Source organism: Daktulosphaira vitifoliae, unplaced genomic scaffold, assembly GCF_025091365.1.
Source record: "Daktulosphaira vitifoliae isolate Bord-2020 unplaced genomic scaffold, ASM2509136v1 Scaffold_3, whole genome shotgun sequence".
NCBI classification, from domain to species: Eukaryota; Metazoa; Arthropoda; class Insecta; order Hemiptera; family Phylloxeridae; genus Daktulosphaira; species Daktulosphaira vitifoliae.
The window spans coordinates 10,810,638-10,834,096 of NW_026099574.1; the positions used below are offsets into that span (position 1 = coordinate 10,810,638).

At 25.7% G+C, this 23,459-nt stretch overlaps 2 protein-coding genes across 6 annotated transcripts; both read right to left on the reverse strand.

The window, feature by feature from the left end:
• Positions 1-198: 198 nt before the first annotated feature.
• Positions 199-5,655, reverse strand: LOC126901579 (gastrula zinc finger protein XlCGF57.1-like). Of its 3 annotated transcripts, XM_050678130.1 has the most exons (7): positions 5,077-5,655; positions 4,124-4,153; positions 3,802-3,936; positions 3,065-3,143; positions 2,897-3,005; positions 2,653-2,831; positions 199-2,472 (listed from the first exon to the last, which is right to left on the reverse strand). In XM_050678130.1, the coding sequence occupies exons 1-7, from the start codon at positions 5,266-5,268 to the stop codon at positions 1,313-1,315; spliced, it is 1,884 nt and encodes a 627-aa protein (XP_050534087.1). In that variant the 5' UTR covers positions 5,269-5,655; the 3' UTR covers positions 199-1,312. The 3 variants fall into 3 exon arrangements, with proteins under 3 accessions (XP_050534087.1, XP_050534088.1, XP_050534089.1); XM_050678131.1 differs by lacking the exon at positions 4,124-4,153 and having other exon boundaries at positions 5,077-5,646; XM_050678132.1 differs by lacking the exons at positions 4,124-4,153; positions 5,077-5,655 and adding an exon at positions 4,424-4,823.
• Positions 5,656-10,338: 4,683 nt separating this feature from the next.
• LOC126901585 (uncharacterized) lies at positions 10,339-20,738 on the reverse strand. 3 transcript variants are annotated; one of them, XM_050678150.1, is made up of 9 exons: positions 20,557-20,738; positions 17,864-17,978; positions 15,451-15,533; positions 13,240-13,372; positions 13,018-13,160; positions 12,307-12,427; positions 11,894-12,025; positions 11,002-11,108; positions 10,362-10,919 (listed from the first exon to the last, which is right to left on the reverse strand). In XM_050678150.1, exons 3-9 carry the CDS (start codon positions 15,503-15,505, stop codon positions 10,636-10,638), a joined length of 975 nt encoding a protein of 324 aa, XP_050534107.1. In that variant the 5' UTR covers positions 15,506-15,533; positions 17,864-17,978; positions 20,557-20,738; the 3' UTR covers positions 10,362-10,635. The 3 variants fall into 3 exon arrangements, with proteins under 3 accessions (XP_050534104.1, XP_050534107.1, XP_050534106.1); XM_050678147.1 differs by lacking the exons at positions 17,864-17,978; positions 20,557-20,738 and adding an exon at positions 16,294-16,473 and having other exon boundaries at positions 10,339-10,919; XM_050678149.1 differs by lacking the exon at positions 17,864-17,978 and having other exon boundaries at positions 10,363-10,919.
• Positions 20,739-23,459: the final 2,721 nt, after the last annotated feature.

A 23,459-nucleotide genomic window follows, 5' to 3' on the forward strand; every position in this document is an offset into this window, starting at 1 on the left:
AAAAAAAAAATGATAGAATATCAGAGTAATTAAATATGAATAAAACTTAATTTTGTAGTTATATACGTATACATTACAACTTGAATGTGTATTAGTCATATAGATAAAAAAAAAAAAATTTGATAAAAATATCTAACAGTTCATACTACTTAAAATAATATTATTTGAAGTTATTTTAAAGTAATATATATAAAATAATTATTCAAATTTTTCAGTCATTATAATTTTTTTTTTAACAAAATAACAAGTTTTAACAAGATTGGTTTTAAACAAATGGTAAATTAAAACCCACTAAAAACTTAAGAGTAAAAGCTTATTCATGAAAAAAAGAACTAAGTGTGGTAATAAAAAAATTACATTATAATTACAACTCAACTAAAGTATTAAATGTGCTATTATATTAAAAGAATAAAAACATATTGTAAAATAAAAATTAAATATTTTAGTATCATTATTTTTAAATATATATAGTATAGAGTAATAGTTGAGCAAATATGTATTTTATAAAAAAAAACTACCTGGTACCCACCATCTCCATAAATTTGTTTTTAAATCTAACAAAAAATGTATGCATCCACCAAAATCATTTTTAAGTAACTAGGTAAAGCTAAAAAGAGGATATTAATCTTTTGTTGTATAATTTTTTGATACAAGTAGTAATTTTTTTTTCAGAATTTGGCAGAATTTTTATATTTGATTTATACAAACAAGTATAAAAATTATGCCAAATACAACAAATATGTATTAAATGTAGTTTTATTTGCTATTTACTAAGTAGTGGCTTTAAAGGAATACACAATTTGTATGAACCCAGCCAATTCTCAATAAAAATAACAAGGTTTAGATGTGTACAATACATTAATTTAACACAAAATAATTAAATTGATACATAAAATAATAAAACAAAGTAACAATAATTAAATCAATAAATGAATTAATAATATGGTATTCTATCATAAATGATTATGGGTAATACTATAACTTAGTTCACCCTGTAATAAAAATTTCAAAAATAAACAACAAGACTATATCTATCTTTTCAGTAGATAAGTGAATAAAATAAAATTGTTTAGTGTTTTATCAAAATTAACAAAACTAATAATATGTACATATTGAAAACAACTATACACTTTTATGTCTTTTTTAAGTAAAATATCAAAAATTTTCTTCACATATTTTTTAACTATGTGTTATTATTTACACAAAAATTAAAATAATGCTGAATAATAATTACAAAGAGAAAATCATCATATTGTAATCAGGTATTTAACAATCCTTATGACAAATTAAAACTTAAATAATTAAAACCATATCACATCCAAACAAAATTATCAGTCACAGTGTTCCCATGGGTTTCCATATGCTGATTGAGTAAATTACTGTCAAAAAATGCTTGTCCGCAAGTGACACATTCATATGGAGCAGGCATTGTACGTTCTACACCATGTAAATTTTTTTCATGTCTTTCCAGATGTGCTTGTCTTGAAAAATTCTTTCCACAAGTGCTACATTCAAATTTAGTTTCTTCAATAGAGTTACCATTTTCATCACCAGATCTATTAACTCTTCGTCTTGCTAAAACTGGTTCTACTTTATGAATACGCTTTAAATGCCGAAGAAGATGACTTCGACGAGAAAATGTTTTCTTACATATTGTACATAAAGTACTAGGTTTAGGTTTAACTTGTTCAGTATGTTGTTCACTAAGTTCTAAAACACTAACTGGTGGTAGAACATCAGATCCTTCTTCAGAATCTGATGGATTCTCTACTTTAATATCTGGTTCTTCAACTTTAATTTCAGAAAGGGTTACTTCAGGAAGTAAAGCTGTTGAAGATGATGGAGTTATACCGTTGTGCATATCTAGATGTTTTCGTAAATGCTCATGACGGGTAAAACATTTACCACAAAGCCAACAAGAAAATGGTTTTTCTTCTAAAGGATTTTCTAATGTTAAAGCATGTTCATGAGCTCGTTTTCTATGCCTAAATAAATGTTCTTTTCGAACAAATCGCTGTTTACAAATATCACAACAAAAGGGTCTTGGCATATCAGAAGAACTATGACAACTTGGTATGCACATAAGATGTCTGGCTAAATGTTCTTTTCGTATAAAACGTTTACCACATTTTTCACATGGAAATGGTCGAATAGTACTATGGGACAGCATGTGCCTCATTAAATGTTCTTTACGATTGAAGCCACTAGTACAGATACGGCAAACAAAAGGTTTAACATCTTCATGTGTCATTTGATGTCTTTTCCATGAACTACGTCGAGGAAATGATTTACCACATGTTGGACAAACAAACAAACGTTGTTGAGATTCTATTTCAGGTGGAGGTTGAGGTTCTTCTTCATCACGACATATACCCTGATCAAATTCATAACATTCCCCGCATAAAGAACAAGGAAATGCACCTTTATTGATTATATATCGTCTATGGGTAACTAATGGTAGACATGCTTCACCTGTAACATAAATTTTTAGAAAATTTGAAAAATTATTTTTTTCTTATATTTATTTAATATAATTCTATCCAAAAGTTTCCTTTTAGCTAGTATTAAGCAAAAACTACTGTTTTTACATTAATATTAAATTATTTTTAAAATACAAATCATTATTAATATAAAATACAGATATTTTATTACCAGCTATCATTTTATCAATGGTTTTTTCAAATACATCCCACATAGGTGGTAGCACTTCTCTTCTAATTCGTAAATGATCAACAATATCTTTATCAGCATTATTAATTTCACTTGGTAGCTTCTTGCAATTATTATACTCTACAAGATAGTCACCCAAAACACCAGAGGAACCATTTTTTCTGGAATTATATTTAATTATCTATTTAATTGAAAAATCAAATAAAAATAAGAATAAATATCTCACAAAGGGTCCAAATTAAAAGTTTCTTCTTTCATTAATACATAGTCTTCAGGTGATGGCTCACCAAGATAAATTTTTTTTGTACTTTTATTACTTTCTAAGTTTTCTTTACCTAATTAATAAATATTATAAACAATCAATTATTTGAATTATAATAAAATAAAACCTTACATGGAAACATTTTGGTATCATCTTCTTCATCATTAATTTCAACTACTAAATTGTTTGTAGATTCATTTCCTTCTTCATTCTAAAACATTTCATAAAAAAATATATAATATTTATAAAGAATCATAGAGTATCATGATTCTAAAACACACTTTAAAAGCAATTAGTGAAGAAAATTAGGTAATAAATTAGATACTTCTATTAATCAGATTTAAATTTGTATGAAATAGTAAAGGATTACTATATAATTGTCTATGTCTAAAGGGAATACACATTTGAGGTTAATTGTGGAAGTTAGAGCCAAAGTCAATCAGTGGTACATGTTAATTTTTACTATTTTTCAGGAGAATCGTTTGAAATATTTTAATTACTAAAATAAATTACTCTGTAGCATTAATATAAAGTTTTTTGCCCCTATACGGATGCCTCTATCAAATGCTACAATTAAAGCATAATAGTGTAAATTAAAAAAAAAAATAAGTTGATGAAATTTTGTGAAGGTAGTATTTTAATATTAAGACAATAGTAAACCACAATTAAAGGTTAAAAATGCAACTGGATACAATTATAATAACTGTATTAAATTACAAAGGTGTTTGTTTAATTTGTTATAGAGAATAAGGTTGTAGTTTCTCAATAGAACACTATTGCTGGCACAGAAGAAAAATCAAAAAAATAAGGAACCAACATTTTTTTAGAGATTTTAACTGAAATATAAAGTTTTTTGCAAAATAATTTACTTTATTGTTCACTTGATTTAGCTGATTCATTTCTACATTATTCTTTAAACAAATCTTGTGAAACACATCCCATCTATTTAATATAGTCAGGCATTTTGAACAAATAATTTTTGATTGATTGTCATTCTCCAACACCTTTAAGAATAATACATATATAACTAATTATGATTAAAAAAAGTATTGATCAAAGCCTCACTAATTCTAGAATATATATAAGATAATTTAATACAAAATATAGGTTCTATATAATTTTGGGATACATTAAATTATTAATAACAACTAATTTTTTAAAATAAAATTATAAACAGAAAAAAATGATTACTTTGCTAATAGTAACAAGTTGTAACAATATCTGAAAAGCATAATAAATTGTTTGAAGTAGAAAATTTTTTGGTTTTCCTAACAAATAATTATTATTTATTTATTAAATGTTTTCATTAATAATTTGTGGAAACATTGCACAATTATTAGTTATTTTCTAATGATTATGAGGAAATAAAAATAAAACTTAATTTTTAACAATAATTAAGTTATAAAATTTAAATCTATTTTTATAATTTATATTTTCATTTACACGTTTTATAAATTTTAAAGTAAGATCATTAAGAAGTGAATTAATTACTTTTTAAAATAAACAAGATGGCGAAAATTGTTAACTATGATTTTAATGGATCATTTTAGAAAGAAAAACTCGGAAATTGGTAAACTTAGAAGTAATTTTTTCTAATAGACTATTATTAAAAGGGTGAGCAATAGTCATTTTAATATTATAACATTAAGTGACTATTAAATATAATGGAACACATATGAAATAAAATTAAAAAACATTCATAACAGTGAATATTCATTATTAAGGAATTGTAGACATTAATTGATAACGCACTACAATAAACTACAACAGAATGATAAATGCTAAGTTTGGTAATTTAAGTATAATAGACAATTTTGAGCCAGATTTTTTATTGCATATTATACATAAGAATTTAGCCGAGAACTCTCGTTGTCATTTCAGTATTTATTCGTTATCAGTTACGCAATCATCATTGATAAAGAACATAGAGGGAGTGGTAATGAGACTAACGCAAAACATTTTCTAAAACATTAACAGTATTCATAATTTTAAGTATTATAAGTATTCATAATTCTAGATAATTAACTTAATAGTACAAAATATTTATTGTTTTATACGGCACAATGAAGTTGGAATGTGACCCAAAACAATTAATTTGTTATCAAACATTCAATACTAGAATAAATTATTCTGTGATATCTAACCTCGATTCCTAAGTATTTGAGGATGGTGTCACGAATACTGGGGCGTGTCTCGTCATCTCTTTGATCATCATTATTACAGTCTTCATTGTCATCATCTATAGTAACTTGTAAAATTTGATGCCAATCTGATTCAGCCGGCGTACCACGACACAGTCTGCACACAATAATCACTTCATCACTGTCGCCGGCCATAACGCTGGTTTGTTAGGTGGATTTGTGAATAAATAAAACTTGCGAGAATGAATGTAATTAATTCCAACGACAAAGGTTTTTTTACAAACGATGCCCAAAATATATTTTTGACACGGAAACGGGTTACATAGAAGTCAGTTAGCAAATACTAAAGAGTTTTACGACAACAGCAGTAAACTGTTATGTAAAAAGGGAAAACATGTATAAATTTCAAACTATGAAAAAAACATTAAGAGAAAAGTGATGTACTCCGATAGCCCACAGGCAACGACCGAAGAGCACAGCGCACTGAAAATTGGTGGGGAGGGTTCGATAGTCGACTTGAAGGCGCGGGCACCTGAAACGGTTCGCTGCCACCGGCCCCTACCCAAAAAATTCCCCGAGAATAATTGACATCGGGCGCCCGACTGCCACCCCCCCTTAAAAGCATGTAGTGGGCTGTAACGAGAAGGCCGCTTGTGTACGGCGGCGGGGATAAGGCTTTGTAAGTGGGGAGGTGACTGAGACGAAAAAAAACATTGCAACGATGAACGGCGTGCGCCGTCGCTCAACATTCACCACACGAAAATAAAATCCGACCCCGGGGCTTTAACCTGATAGCTTCTATTTTTGTGTACGCTCATCACCTCCTCTTCTAGTTACACGAAGGACGCTTTTAAAATAAAATGAAAAAACCCAGCCCTGGTCATTTGAAGTCGTGACGAGGGGAGAGTTTTAAAACCTTTTTCATGTAAATTATGTACACGCGCTTTAAATATCAGTTTTTTACAATGCGAGTTTATACCACAATGAATTTAGGCATAGACCCGTGTACTATAAATTGTTACGGCATTGTTGTACAAAAAAGATGTTAAGAATTATAAATTGTCAATCTCAGTGTACGTCTTGAAAAACAACCTCAAATCATAAATTAAAAAACATGACCTATAATATGCCCTGTAGAACGTTTGTAATTAAAAATGTATTGTTGACTTATAAATTATGCTTCACAAGGTTCTATTTCGATGAAAAATATAATTGTACTAACACCTTATAATATTGTTGTCGATAACAATATGATTAATAGATAATAATTTTTCATCGGACATTTATAATGTTAAATTTGTCAAGTATCCAAATTAGGTTATAAAATTTTGATATTGATATTTTTCTAATATGTCTTAATAGTTATCTAAAATTTAATATCAGTTATCGTAAATGTACAAATTATTTTTTTGTTTGTTGTTAGACTAAAGAACTATGTTTTATGAAACCCTATCTAAGCATTCATTGAAATTCCGATCACTTAAATGTTAATAGCTTAGTGGTTGGGTTTGGATAATAATGAATATAATAGAATAATGAATATCTTAATATTTTTATTTAATTGATTTCAAATATAAATAATACATATTGACTAAATTCATAATATTATCCTCAATTATTTTGAAATTTTTATTATCATTAAATCCAAGCGCGTATTTAACATAATTTTAAAGAAAATTATTAATAGCATTACGGGAGTCTCAATATTATAAATCCTTAAATTTTTTTTAGTTATAATGTAATCCTCCCTGGATAATTGACTTAAGTTATTTAGACCTTCTAAACATTTTACCAATTATCCGTCTATGGATTCACTATAATTATGTTATGTAATTATTTGTTGTACAATATGAAGAATAAAATATGTTTTCTTTCAAATCGTGGTCGCGAAACTAGCTTTTCGGCCGTAGGCACTATGATCACCGATCCCTACTGTGTTGCACAATTGATCAGTACATCTCTGCATATTAAATTCAATGTTTGTTCTAACGAAATTAATGTTATCAATTAACTATAAAAATATACTATGATCAGGATTTAATATCTACTATTTATTACTCTAACCATAGTAGTTTAAATACTTGCAAACGAAAATCAGATAAAAAGTCGAAGAAAAAAATTGTTAATTATATGTTTTTCGTGTGATTGATAAAAAATTATTTTACAAATAATTAATTAATCTCATGTAATGAAAAATATCCAAAAGCAAAAAAATCGTTCAGAGATGAGGTGAGGGGTTACGGGACTTTATTTACGCCGCTGTTTTTCATATAAAAAATTGTACTCGTGAATCTTCTTAGGAGGATTGTAATCTATATATCTTCAATAATGAATTTTAAGACCATCTCTAATGAACTAAAATTATTTTTTTATTTGTATAGGTTATTTATAACCTGATATGCTTACACAAGCACAGAATCATGTTTTTAGATAACTAAAATGTATATAATATACCTGGTATATCATATTATATTATTTGTTTAATTCATGTACAAATTTTAACGTTTGAAAAATTACTATAAATTTATTTATAGTATAAATATAAATTTAAAAAAATTAATTCATAGAGGAATTTAATTTTCTAATTCTTGATTTTGTTTAACAAATGTATTTTATGATACAATGTAATTAGTTGATATTAAGATTAAAAGGCCAGCAACTTATTTCTATTATTTTTTTCATTTATAGACACAAAAACAGGACTTCAGGTAGTGCTGTAACTACTAAACTGGGGATTCAAAATGCGGATAGTAGGGTAGACGACTGTCATAATATCACATTATCAATATTTTTAATACGTTAGAAAATGTAACAATAAATTAAGTCAACACTTCCGCTGCTGGCGATTGATGAATTGATAATTAAATAAAAATATGCAACTACACATTCATTTAAACCATTTGGACCTAGTCATTGTGGTCAGTCGACTCCAGTATGCAACTTCAAGATTTATTGCCAAACACCAATCTCAATAATCGGTTGTTGCTGTCCTATTTTTAATCTTACGTCAAGAGTTAGTTTGTTCTTCTTGACTCCTTCACATACATTATTTTTTCTCAAAATTAACTCAAGTACTTATGTCTTGCACTTTGTCTTCACTTCATTCTTGTACACAAGGTATTTATGTCCGATACTTCGTCTACATATTATAACTTGGCTTTACTCTTCAAAACTTTGTATAACAACAGCTATTCGACACTGTCGATAGAACCGGGATATCAGCCAAGCATATTAGGTTAGACAACCTAAAATACAATTCTTAGTCCATACCTCTTCTTTTGTCTAACAGTAATATTTATACGGTATTTGGTGTAACTCCAATATATTGTCATAAAATTTTAAAATAATTTTGAAATAAAACATGTAGGTACGTTATGTCAGAGTTTCAAGCTCATCGAATCAATTTTTATTTTCTAATATCAATTCATAAAAAACTTTAATTTGACTGGCATTAACACTATGTAGGGGTAAATATTAGCCACAAAAAACTCCATTGAAATGTATAGGAAATTTCAATTTAGTATGATACAAATAAAAATTTAATATAATGATTTTATACAACTCTTTTATTACATTACTAAATTAATTTATTAATTATTTTAATCCATTAGTTATTCGTATAAGAATAACTAATGGATCGGCGCACAGGGTCTCAGATTTTTGTTGTGAATTTCTTATTAGAGGAGTTTCTAATGCAAGCCAGCCGTTATATCCACCCGTCTATCATTCTCTAGCCAACAACTAATCAACGCTAATCAAAAAAGTTATTAAAGATGCCGGACTGAGAACCTACAAGGAACTGAAGTAAATGGCCAGTAACAGAAAAGAGTGGAGGGAGTATGGAAGAATGCTGTAAAACCAACTTTAGGGTTGATTACTAAAGAAGAAGAAGGATAACTAGAGTAATGACCGAACCTGATTTTTGACTTAACTCAAAAGTATTTTGTTTTAATATTTTGGAATATCATAAAAAGAAATCATTAATATGTTGATTATACTATGTCAAGGTTACATGTTTATTAAATGAAATTTTTTTTTATGAAATAAATTAAAAACTTATTATACATATGCAGAAGAAAAATGCCATGGAAATCCTTGTATAAAAGTTGAAAATCACGACATTTAAAAATGGCCGTTAACAAGAAAACAAAACGTTATAATAAAAAAAAAATATTACATTATCACTAGTTATCATATTTTAAGTAATGACAATTATGATAATCTTGCTATGTAATTGTCCCCTACCCTAAATAACATATTTATATAACAATAAATATAATTTTCGAGGGTTTGAACTTGGGTGCTAAGCTTCTGTAATTTCATTAGTATTGCTCATTATAAATTAAGAAACCAAAAGAATGATAATAATTTCTTTATGTGGTTATTTAACTAATTTTTTTTTTTTTAATAACAATTGTAATTTTAAAGATAGAACAATGCAAATAACGCCAACATTTTCAAAATGATGTTAAGTTTCAAAACAAAAACTTTTTTTTAATATAAGTAAAATACAAAGTTTTTAATAAAACTTTATTATAATAGTTTTAATATAGATTTAATATAAATTTAATATAGATCAAGTGCATGTATTTTTAATAAAAAAAATCTTCAATGAAAACTATTTAATTTTTTTTTTTTTGAATAAGTGTAGAAAACATAAAATAATTATATAAAATTTATACAAATTATCAATTGCACATAACTATTACTAAAAACAAATTAAAACTAATATTAAAATAATGAAAAATTATAATCATAAGTGTAAATATGATAAAAAATTTAGCGACTAAATAATAAAAATAAAATTATAAATTTTGATAAATAAAAAAATATACGTTTTTTTTTTAGAGAATTTAAAAGTTTTAAATGATTGTAAGCTTCTTTTGTCTTCGCAATTTTTCAATTTACACCTATGATTAAAATTTATCATAAAGACAAACTAAACTATTATGGAAACCATAATACATCACAGTTTTATAGTTATACTAAAAGGTACGCCTTGTTTGGTAATTAATTTACATGAACAGTAAATATAAAAAAGTGAAAATTAATAATAAAAAAAAAAGGAAATCATACATTTATTTATCACGAAGTAGTCATTTGTCATCATCAAAATCATTTAAAATTTGCTAGTAAATTTTAAATATGTACTTAATCAAAATCTAACAATTCATCCATTGTTAAAATTATATTTCTGAGTAATCCTATAAAACTTTTAATTGGATATATAAATGAACCAAATTTAATAGACTAATTTACATCTTTGAGATTAAATTTTAAGACAAGCTACGCAAACATATAATTTTTAAATATTTAACATCAAATAAAATTAAATTTTATTATGACAGTGAAATTTACTATCTTACCATAAAGATAACAAAAAATTAAGTATCATAAAAAATAATGTTATTATACATATATAACTGTTTCATGAAACAAATTTTTTTTCTGTTAAAATTATAAAAGTTATTGAATTAGTATTTTAGCATACAATATAAAAACCATAATTATATGATAGAAATACTGGCTTAGGTAACATAATTAAATATTATAGGCAGTATATTATTTCCTATTAAATAGTAGTATCATTAAAAAGCATATAAATAAAAGCCCCAGTTTTGGTGCTGTAAGACGGAGTCCAGCATTTTCTGAACCAAGACCTTGTTGGTTTGGTTCATCAATAACATTTGTCATGTAACTGGTGTCAGTTTTTTTCGTGGATTCTGGTACCTTCCAAGTTGGTGTACTAAAGGATCCACTACTTTGGGTTCTTTCTGTATAAACTCGACTAGTTCTTTCGCTTACCATCGATGTCGACCAAGCTACATCATCCTGTCTTTTAGTTGCTATAAATGATAAATATTTAATAAAAAAAAGTTATATAATTTATTGCAAATATATTTGTAGAAATAAATTACTAAAACTTACAGGGCCAAGAACTAGAACTTGGAGGTACTTTCCCTTTTTCTTGTTGCCATTTATTTGTGGCCATTGTACTATAATATTCATAGCCCGGACATTCTTCTTGGGTAGGCCTATATTGTATTAAATATAGGTGAAATAATCGCACGGAAAAAACGATGTAGAATGTCTCATCATGCTTTACTAATTTTAACGTTAGTTTACATAGTCAAATTAGTAAATCACAGTGAAACACTCTGTATTATTATTAAAACCAAAAAATAAATAATTAATCGAGAACTAATATATGTTTAATTGATTCCAAATACCAATTAAGCATTGGTCACATTAAACTAAAAATAGAAAAAAATCATTGATAAGATAAAAATGTAATCATTATTCATATACAGCCCCAAAAAAATTAAGCGATTTTACTCATAATACAAAAAAATTTTGAAGTTTAATGTTAATGTAAAAAAAAATATACATGGTGTTCAAAACGTAAAGAAACAGATCAAATGTTACAAACAATGAGACACAATAGAAACCCGTTTCCTTACTTACTAAAAATTATATATATTTCACTTTGAGTACCCTCTTAAATACAGCGTTCTATAGAAATTAACAACATGCGCATTATTGAACCTATGTCATATATTTGGAATGATAACATTTTTCTGCACTGACATATGAGTATTAACAGTGGCATAGGTAGCATTTTATAATCGGGCATAATAAAAAAATCTAAAATATTGTATATTTTAGAAATTTTTTTTACTTATTATTTTATTTCAGAGAAGAATATTTCTGTAAATGGAAAGGATCCAGACCCCTCTTGTCCCCTGCCGACGTCACTGCGTACTGGTGATTTTGTATAACCATTCTTAATTATGTCTATACTTCATGGATAAATACTTACGCAAAGTCAATACATTGATTTCGGAAAAATCCAAAAGCTTTGTCCAGTAACTGTTGTGTAAATGAATCATCGTCTTGATTGCACGTTCTTCGCGTTTGATCAAGAACACATTCTCTGAATCTATGGTGAGTGCTAAAAAAAATAATACAGATTAAATCAAAAAGGTATTTATTGAGAAATCAAAATGGCTTTTTATGTTGTAGATATACCTATTGTTAATTTATTTTGTCTAAGTTTATTTGTAAAGAAGTAAAATCAATATAAACTGATCGAACAAAAAATTATTTTACTATTTTATAATCAAAAAATGTTTACCTTTTATTTATTTTAATTTTTAACGATTTTATGAAGTTAATTTATTTGTCTTTGAAATTAATAATATTTTTTTTATTGTTAGAAAATTTTAAACTTACCAACAAATTCCTGGTTCATTTGTATCGTTAGACACATAACTTGCTAAAGATCTATAATGTTTACCACATCGAGAATCTTCAAAAAGAGTTGCTCTTAAACATGTAGCATGCTTCAAATATTCTAAAAATTATTTTTAATAAACACAATGTTATTTTTATTGTATAAAATAATAGAACAAACTTTTTCTTATGTGTCAAATCATAAAAGACAATAAATGACCTTAGAATAAATATGGATCATTTATAATAGCAAAAGTGATTTAATTTTGAAAAACTTTATTTTATCGCAAAGTATATCGTAAAATAAATTTTTAGCCATCTGATTTCAAAACTGAGTAAAAAGTAATATTTAAAAATAATCATCTAAAAAGTACTAATTTAACAATATATTTTCTTTCTTAACGTTAGTACTTTAATCAGTCATTATTTAAAACTGGAAATTTTTTAAATTGGGAGTACTAAATACCTTTTAAGACCTGAGATAAAAGTAAAAATCATTTTTAATTTATAATTATTATAAATTATTATACAATTACATTTTATTAAAATTTAGTATTACTGTATTTTGTTAAGAAATATTTTTGAAATGAATATTAAATTAAATAATTTATCACAAAAATAAATTGCGTCATAATTTTTTTATTTTAAGAGCATGTAACTATAGTTGTAGTTTTTTTAATTGTAAAAAAAAGAAAAAGAAGATCAACAAACCTGTTTGATACTGTGGAGAAGTACACATTTGATGAACTAATTCTATTGAATTTTCAACAGCTTTATTAAATGCTTTTCTTTTACTCTCTTCAAAACAATGTTCGGTGTATTTTTTCGTACAATCAACGAATAACGTCCATGTCCTATTGTACATTTGATAAAAACGATTTAATTAGATTCAAAATAATCTATGTATTGTTAAATAAATTAGTAAATGTATACCTGCATATGTTATCAATATCTTTTAAATTTCCAGGATAAATAAAATGTGGATCTTTAATTAATGGATCTGCTAAAGTGATACATCGATTATACTCATCTTTCCCACAGTTATGCGTGTACATATGAGCAGTATCTATTATTAAATCAAATAATTTATTTGTTTTTTTTTATAAAACCATACGTATATCAAATTATTTATATCATTTTTAATGTATTGTAATTTATAAAATATGTGATATTATTATAATTTTATAAATATGTACACACAAGGGGGATTATTTTAGATTGTTTTAATTTTTTTTTTTTATTCACAAAAAGGTAAAGCTCAAAAATTATCGAAAAATCCAATGTATTTTCCGATCTTTTTTAAAACTGCTTGAGTAATTTTATTACGACTTCAATTTTAGTTACCCGAAAATATAGGTTTGTTATTTTTTCATACATTTATAGATTTATACTTTTTTAGATATTTATCAACATTTTAAATATCTGTATTCAACTTTTTTTCTTATAAAATTTATTACAAAACGTTGTTTTTATATTCTTTAATATTCATTAAAATGAAAAGTGTATAAAAGTGTACAAGCATAATTATTTAATTATACTTAAATTACGGGTTTTTATTGTCAATTATATAAAGATATTACTAGATGGTAAGATAGTAAGGGATATAATTTATCCTTAATACAGTTACTAAAATAACATTTAATACATATTAATTTTTAGTATTGTATATAGAATTCAGAATAAAAATTTAAATGGTCATTCAAATACATCATATAATAATGCACATCAACTAAGAGCTGATTTAATTTAATTTGTTTTTTATTTAATGCATTTACAACTGTGTATCAAAATACATTTGGTAAACATGCTAGTCGGCTGTCGATCTCGTCACCCATTTAATTAATGAGGTATCAGGACGAGTTTCATTTCAAAACTCCTAAGGTTTAATGAACTTTACAATTCGTATTAACCTGTTTTACCTTTTCTACAGAGTTATTGTTCAAAAAGTGACAAGAGAGAATCATGTTTTCCATTCTCCCTATTTTAAGTATACCTACTTATGTGTCTGTTCAATAAGACAGCAACCCATGATTTATTACACATATTTCTATTGTAAAAATACAATTAATAAAGTTTATTCTTTGCTATATTCTTCCTTATTCAGTTGTGAAAAATGTAATACAAATGAATCGATTTGAAATTCCAACTATTATTATAAAAAACATTTATTTCAAATAGTGAAAATATTAGAATATTAATACATTTTTTAGCTTCGATGCGAAGTTAAGAAGTTTTTAATATAGCTTGATTAAATGTAAAAAAAACCAGTGCCCTTATGAGTGATAAGGAATGAACCTAAAGACTTTAATCACTTATAAATAAAGAGAGATAAATACTATAAAGCCGTAAGTAATATTTTCAACTTGAAAATATTTTTTTTCTGGCTTATTATTATTATTAGTGGTGTTTAATGATATATTACTCTTAAAGAAATTTAAAATAACAAATTAAACATTTTTTAGTAGTAATTTTAGCACTTTTTATTTAACAATAAGAATTATTTTTAAAAAGAGGTAATTAACGAAAAATATTAAAAATTACGTCTCTTAGTTGTTAAATGAACAAAAGATAAATTAAGTTAACGTAAAATTTAAATATCTCCGTTACACTAAAAAAATTAACATAAATTATTGACTCGTTAATCCCTAGCCTTAGTTTTTATTTTTCTAATATAACAGTTAATTTAACAAAATGTTATTGAAAGTTTATTGATAATACATTTTCACTACAACTGGAGTATTTTTTAGACTGCATTAACATTAAGAAACTAGTAAAATCAATAAAATAATTTGTGCATTATAACTTTGCCGTAGTAAAAGACTGTAATAAATAAAGTTGGTACTCATAATCAAAACGTTACATTTAGTCAAAGGGAGTTATGACATTGGTGTTACATGTATAAAAAAGTAATTTAAGAACTAAATAAAACTATCATAATGTATTTTGTCAGCTGCGAGGGTAAAAAACATAAGGGCAGACTAAAGTCAAAGAGGGAATTTGATATTCTTCATTCATTTCTACACGCAATGGTCAGCTTGACCCACTTAAAAAACGATCGACTCACAGAAAAATTTATTACCCAAAAGTAACTAAAATAATTGAGCAAATGGGAATAAACACTTTGCAACTTAAAGGTCAACTTACTTGTTAATGTGAATAATGAGGTCATCAAGATTATTTTGTAGCTTGATCGCCTCATAGTGGCGCAAAGGTTTACTTGGAATGACCTGAAAATAAATAAAATTATTTTTTTTACGTAAACTTAATTTCAACCTAATACAATCTAAATATAATTTTAATAATAATATTATCAAAAACACTATTTAAAAAACAATACATATTAACTGTTTTAATATTCTACTTCTGAATAGAAAGAATTTTGATTAAAAAGTAAATAATTTGAGGAAAAACCTAATGGATGCTTTTACTTAATATTTATTTAACAATTGTTTTGTATTAGATTAAAATTACAGAACATATAAGCAAATAATATGGTAATTTCAAAAGCGCGTACGGGGGCCCAAGATTAAATTAATGGGTAGTTGAAAAAAAAATAAACATTTTGGCTATGCTAATGATCATTATTATTATTTTTTATACAGCCTTATAGATAAACATGAGTATTGTGACCAAATTTAGATAGTTCCTGTATATCAACAGTCCTCTAGTATGTAGTAGACCGGACGTATGGTTCACTGCTTGTAACACACGTACCGCATTCATTAAATTTGTTCATTTTAATCAAATAATTTTCTAAAACTTAAACGAATAATTTTTACATGATATATTTAAATAAAACAATTTAATTCAATTAAAATACATTTTAATTTTAATTTTAAAATATTGCAAATATATATGACCCAGAAAAAGTTATAAAAACAAATAATATTTTTCTGTAATTTGAAGATAATCATTTAATTTGTTCGATTTTGGAAAAAAATAATATCATAAGAAATTATTGATAGATTTGTTTGAATACCTACTAACCTTAACATTATAACACAAAAGAATTCTACACTACCTGTGTCCAGCATTTTTTTATTTAACTAAAACGAAACGTAGATAATTGTTACATCGAATTGTCATCGTGATGCGTAACAAAAACCTTGATTATAGAGAAATAAAAATTTACATATTATTTTGCGAGTAATTGAAAACAAACTATTTTTCTATTGTTCATCATTATAATACATAGATAAATATTTTTATTATTGAGTTCTTTGGTCTTTGGAGGTCAAAAATAATCAGATAATTCAATTTTATAATTCTAAAAAAAAGAGTGAATTTGAGGTTGTTGGTGCAGTATAAATAATTTGTTTGTTAACTCAAAAATAATAATTGTAATAAATAAAAAATGTGTTAATTAACATTGCAGTTTTTGTTATTGAATCTGACATTGCTAATGTCGTTTCCGGAGGGATAAAAAAGTTAAGCCCTCCAATCAACTATGCAATCAACTGTCATATTTTAGCTAAAAATCATCAAAGATGTTATGCCAATTTTAGCATTAGTCTATTATTTAAAAAATCATCGGTACTAGTCATTATTACAGTCAATAAAAATAATTATTACTCTAAATTGGTATTTAAAAAAGATTTTAAAGGTAAACATTCATTTGTAAGATGTTATTATTTTAAAAGAAAAATCTTTTTTCTGATTATCAAAACTATAATAACAAATTTTGATACGTGTCTTATTATTTGATGGGTTTAGTATCTAGGTTTAGTTTTATTTAAATTAAATACACGATTTTTTTTAATTCTATACCAAAAATAGAAGCCATATTATGAGTATTGTAAAAACATTCAATGATTATGGGAACCAAAAAAAGTGGTTTTTGTGACTTACAGATAATAGATCCATTCTAAATAGAGTTACGACATTTTTAATACATTTAATTATTTCATAATTAATGTAAAATAAAAAAAAAATTACAATAGACCTACGAGTAAGAGGATTTGGGTCCTTTCTAAAACATTTCGTACCCAGAGTCCTAACCATATCTTAATCCAACATTCGGACATTTTTATTTATAAACTAAAGGCTTCGCCTAGTCGCTTCAATCATTTTTCGACGTGTATTATGGTTGCATATTGGCAATGGTAATACAGTGTTTTCCCCTAGTCTTCTGCATCGCAGTGTCATCTTTTATTTTTAAAAGATGCTATTTAAACATAAATAAATTTATACTTGATCGTAAGAGTCGACCAAAATGGACTGCCACAAGTGTATTCTAATCTACATCCGCAGGTGTAATTATAATTATAAATTCGAAAATTGTATTACTTAAAGGAATGATAAATATTTAAAAAATTTTTTTATTATGACTATGCTCAAAAATAATTCCAGCCTTAAAAAGATTCTACATTTGCATTAACTCTTTTTTTTACTTGTACCACTGACTTAAATACATAAAATTAAATATAAATTTGTATTTTTTTTTAATCTAAACTATCAATAGCAATAAAAAAAGAACAAAAAATAATAATAATCCAGTAAGTCTTATAGTAGTTCAAATTACTATGATATAAATATGTAAATATTCTGCTCTTAATACCTTGATTTAACACATTTCAAATTTTGTTAAATATAACAAGAGTGGAGTTTTATTTTTGAATCTTGATATTAAAATCGATCGAGGTTCTTATGAATTTAATTTGTTACTGTTGTACCTGTAATTTGTTAAAACAATGATCATAGTAGAAATTATTTTAACTTTAACCTAGACAGAAATCAGACCCAAAGTTTTCAATTTGCATACTTATGGTTTTTTTATATTGAGACGACCTTAATATTACCTATTAGTGTACATTGATCACCATAAGAATTGCGTGAATTCGATGTATGAATAAAATTATTTTAATGTTACAATGCACAAATATTACTTGCTATTAGAAATAAATTTAACATGAAACATTATAATCATGTGTGTTTAAGTATTCTTTATAAATTAAATTAGTTTAATAGTAGTTATTTACTATAATTATGATGATTAAAGATATGATTAAATTAACATAAATTATATTCTTATGCTTACAGTAAAATCGGATAAATTGTTATAACTATAATTAAATCTAAATTAGCTAAACTTTTGAATTTTTTCTTATATTTCTTATAATTGTTAATGTATGTAAAAATAAATTTAAAAAATTGTTTTGTGTAAAATAAGTATCCAAAAATTGAAACTTCAAAAAGTAAAATTTTCTATTCTATCTGTATTTTAATAAGTTAGAAATCATACCTTAAGATAGTATGTTAAAAATATAAATTTGACAAAAGCAATTTAATAAAATTATGCTCTATACGCATAGTTTAAAAGTTAAAGTCTTAAAATTTACTTTCATTGAAAAATAGTAGATATTATCTATTAGATACATTATAAATTTTGATTAATATTTATGAATAAAATACTTTGCCAACAGACATACTCTGATCAGAGGCGGACAGGTGCATACAAATAGGAAACCAAATTTATACTGTCACGAAGCACTAAAACCTAAAATATGCCATCGCCCGTAGTGTGATAACAATAGAAGAAGTCAAAGCTATCATGACGGTAAACTGCAAATTTAAATAATTTATCTATTAAACTATAAGTTATCACAGATCTTCTTCTTTTTCCTCGCCTCAATCTCAACTACTTGGTATCGTCCACCCTTATTCTAAGCTTCCACTTGACACCTAGACTCCCTCTTATATGTTCGTTCCTTATCCTATCTTCCATAAGTAATCACAGGTAATTTCCAATAATGTAATCGTCCATGAATTTATTATGAAAATATTTGTCTGACTTTTTGTTATCCAATTAGAATAAAAATATATATTTTTTAAATCAATCATATATAAAAGTAATTATTTATTAAATAATTTAATCTGTTCAATCATAGCCACGAAATTTCTCAGTATTCTGCCGACCATTCGCTTATCAGCCATCGGCACTATGATCACTGATCACTCACTCACTGTGCTGTATCACAGTGAGCCAGCCTGTCTATGACTCTGACCTATTTTATTTCTATTGTACTAAAATCAAATTACTGTTTCTAAAATGTTTGAAATTTATTAAAAGAACCAATGAATAGTATTTACTTCCAAAAAACATCTTTATTTGTCATATACCTTGTATATCCAGTTAGAGCGTCTTTGTTTGCCAAATGTAGCCAAGATTTATTATTAAAAACATTTAGAACATTTATTCATTTCAACTTAAATTGTTTAAAAAATGCTAAACTAAAAGTAATGTTTAATAATAAATTTATTCTCCAATAAATCACTATAATTTTACTAATATAGTAACATAACAAAAAATACTATACGAAAATGACTTTATAAAAAATGGCTCATTGAACTTTTGATTGGCCAATGCAATAGTGGAGAACTTCTTCACATTATTGTTTTGTCACTCCCCTTTCGATTTGAAAAATATATTTTTTCATCGGCTTCGAATGTATACAAGGGGGTNAAAATATATTTTTTCATCGGCTTCGAATGTAGACAAGGGGGTCATAAGCTTAAAAAACCCACTAAACTACGTTATTGTTTTTCCTCTATTAATTATTCTGATAAATCCACAAAGAGTAACGCCAAATATTNGTCATAAGCTTAAAAAACCCACTAAACTACGTTATTGTTTTTCCTCTATTAATTATTCTGATAAATCCACAAAGAGTAACGCCGAATATTAAATTTCCGCTGNTCAAAAGATCACAAATTGTATCTAGTTGAAGACATTACCCTTAAAAATTTAAAAATTTTCCCTCGTTCCCCACAAATGGGGGAAATATCCAAAAAAATTACAAATTTAAAAATCGGTAAATTTTGTCATTTTTTTCACTTTTTTTCTTAAACAAATCAACATAATTTTTTTTTATACTAAAACCTTTTATATTTCCCTTTCATTTGATATCTTTTTTTTGAAAATCTAACACTTAACCTGCTCATTGGGGGAGATTTAAAATAGCAACTTTTTTACAAAAACTAACTTTTTCAACTTAATTTTTGAAAATGTTCCGGAAATACTGCGTCCTTTAAACATATATCAAATTAAAGCTTATTTTATGTACTATATAATGAAAAAAAAAATTTGTCCCGACGACCTATCTTCTATGCGCAAATGGCTACCGTATACTGTCAAATATCATCTATACTTGTCTCATCTATGCCTTGTCTACACTGTGCCTCGACCCCACTGTGCTACCGTTTTTTATATTATTATGTTTGTTATTTTAGAAATAAACAAAAACTACTTACCACTATGATTTATTTTAATTAATAAATATATTAAAAATAACTTAACTATATAAATTAAATTTTCAACGATATTATAGAATTGCAAACATTAACGTATAGAACGGATCACGTGGGTGACAAAATGAAACTGCAACCGATTAAGCTCGTTGAAACATCATCAAAGCCGGTATAGGATATAACACAGATTTTTCACCGATTGGTCCGATTCATGGTTGACTGCCAGACAACCGCAACCACAACAAATACCGACACGCATGCGTCCCTATTACAAACAAAAAGGGTCAAAAAAACTTTGCATATTTTAACACTTGAAAAGCCCAAACAGTTAAATATAGCTATTATGAATAAATGGATGTTGGCCTAATAGGTTAACGGTTGTGACACTTAAGATTTCTATCATTTGTAATAATAATATTTATAAAAGTTCAGTAAAAATTCTGGTTACATTAAGCGTTACATTAATTAGTAAAATATAATTATATTAAAATAAAAGCAACTTAGGAAAATATTATTTATTAAAACGGTTTTTTGTTCTTTGTTTTTAGAACAATTAGGTGATGAGCCAATGAATAGTATTTACTTCCAAAAAACATCTTTATTTGTTATATACCTTGTATATCCAGTTAGGGCGTCTTTGTTTGCCAAGTGTAGCCAAGATTTATTATTAAATAAAAAAAACGGTAGCACAGTGGGGTCGAGGCACAGTGTGGACGAGGCATAGATGGGACAAGTATAGATGATATCTGACAGTGATTAAAATCACTATCATAAGAAACGCTTCGATGCAAATCTGTAGATAGTGTTTCATTTAGAGAAATTGGTGGATTATTCCAAAAGCAACATCAACTCTTATTTCTTTAATTATATCCTGATTAGTAGTTCTTTGATTTTAAAATATAATATATGAATAAATACTAATTATAATTATTAAATTTAGTATGAAATTGATATTCAATAATTTAATATTGTAATTTAATTNTATGAAATTGATATTCAATAATTTAATATTGTAATTTAAACGGAGAAATTATAAAAATAATAAAGAAGTTGTATTTTGCTTTATTTTTACGTGTATAAAAATTTAAAGGGCTTGATACAATAAATTTCAATAAAAACTGTTACTATAAATAAATGCACTGAACTACAAGGAACTTTTATCAGTAACAAAAATATACCATTCTAAATCAACTTTTCGCAATGTTTTCAAATCTGCAATTAGACTTTTTCTATCACTTTTAAGTTTTAATATTATTAAAAATTAGTATTTACATATAAAAAATTCGCATCGAAGCTAAAAAATTGGCTATTTGAGTTAACTTAAATTTAAAAATTTTTCGACTTTAAAAAAGTAAAAAAAATTTAATTAGTTTAATTTCTTATGTCTTATGAACTTTATTCTATGTCAATTAAATTTTATAATATTCATGAAAGTCAATATATTTTCCTAATAAGATATATTATAGCATATTTTTGAATACGGTAGCCATTTGCGCATAGAAGATAGGTCGTCGGGACAAATTTTTTTTTTCATTTTATAGTACATAAAATAAGCTTTAATTTGATATATGTTTAAAAGACGCAGTATTTCCGGAACATTTGAAAAAGTTAGTTTTTGTAAAAAAGTTGCTATTTTAAATCCCCCTTGTGAGCAGAATAAGTGTTAGGTTTTCAAAAAAAAAATGATATCAAACAAAAGGAAATTACCTAAGGTTTCAATATAAAAAAATATTATTTTGATTAGTTAATATTTAAAAAAGTTATGGCAATTTTAAGTACAAAAAACATCCTTATAGAAGGTGATATTTATCGCAAATATTACATTTTTTTTTAAATTTTGACAGCAATTTGCACATAGTATATAAGGTGTCGGGACAAATTTTTTTTTTTATTTTATAGTACATAAAATAAGCTTTAATTTGATATATGTTTAAAGGACGCAGTATTTCCGGAACATTTTCAAAAATTAAGTTGAAAAAGTTAGTTTTTGTAAAAAAGTTGCTATTTTAAATCCCCCCTGTGAGCAGAATAAGTGTTAGATTTTCAAAAAAAAATGATATCAAATGAAAGAAAATTACCTAAGGTTTCAATATAAAGAAATATTATTTTGATTAGTTAATATTTGAAAAAGTTATGGCAGTTTTAAGTACAAAAAACATCGTTATAAAAGGTGATTTTTATCGCAAATATTACATTTTTTTTATAATTTCGACAGCCATTTGCACATAGAAGATAAGGTGTCGGGACAAATTTTTTTTTTTCATTTTATAGTACATAAAAAAAGCTTTAATTTGATATATGTTTAAAGGACGCAGTATTTCCGGAACATTTTCAAAAGTTCAGTTGAAAAAGATCTATGTTTTTTACAATGTTTCAAGTTTTGAACGCCCCCTATATATGGGGAAATTGTCCAATTTTAATAAAAAGTATGTCAAATGAAAGATGTACTTCTAATGTATTTAGAAAATAAAAATTTGTGCTGATATATACATTTTTCAAAAAGTTATAGCATTTTTAAGTTGAAAATTTAAAATCGAAAATCGAAAATTTTAACACAAAAATAGTGTTTTTTTAACTACGGCAGCCGTTTAAATGTAGAAAAAAAAGTGTCGGGACAAATTTTTTTTTTTCATTTTATAGTACATAAAATAAGCTTTAATTTGATATATGTTTAAAGGACGCAGTATTTCCGGAACATTTTCAAAAATTAAGTTGAAAAAGTTAGTTTTTGTAAAAAAGTTGCAATTTTAAATCTCCCCCCATGAGCAGGCTAAGTGTTAAATTTTCAAAAAAATTATATCAAATAAAAGGGAAATATCTAAGGTTTTAGTATAAAAAAAATTATGTTGATTTGTTGATTTTTCAAAAAGTTATGGAAGTTTTAAGAAAAAAAAGTGAAAAAATTT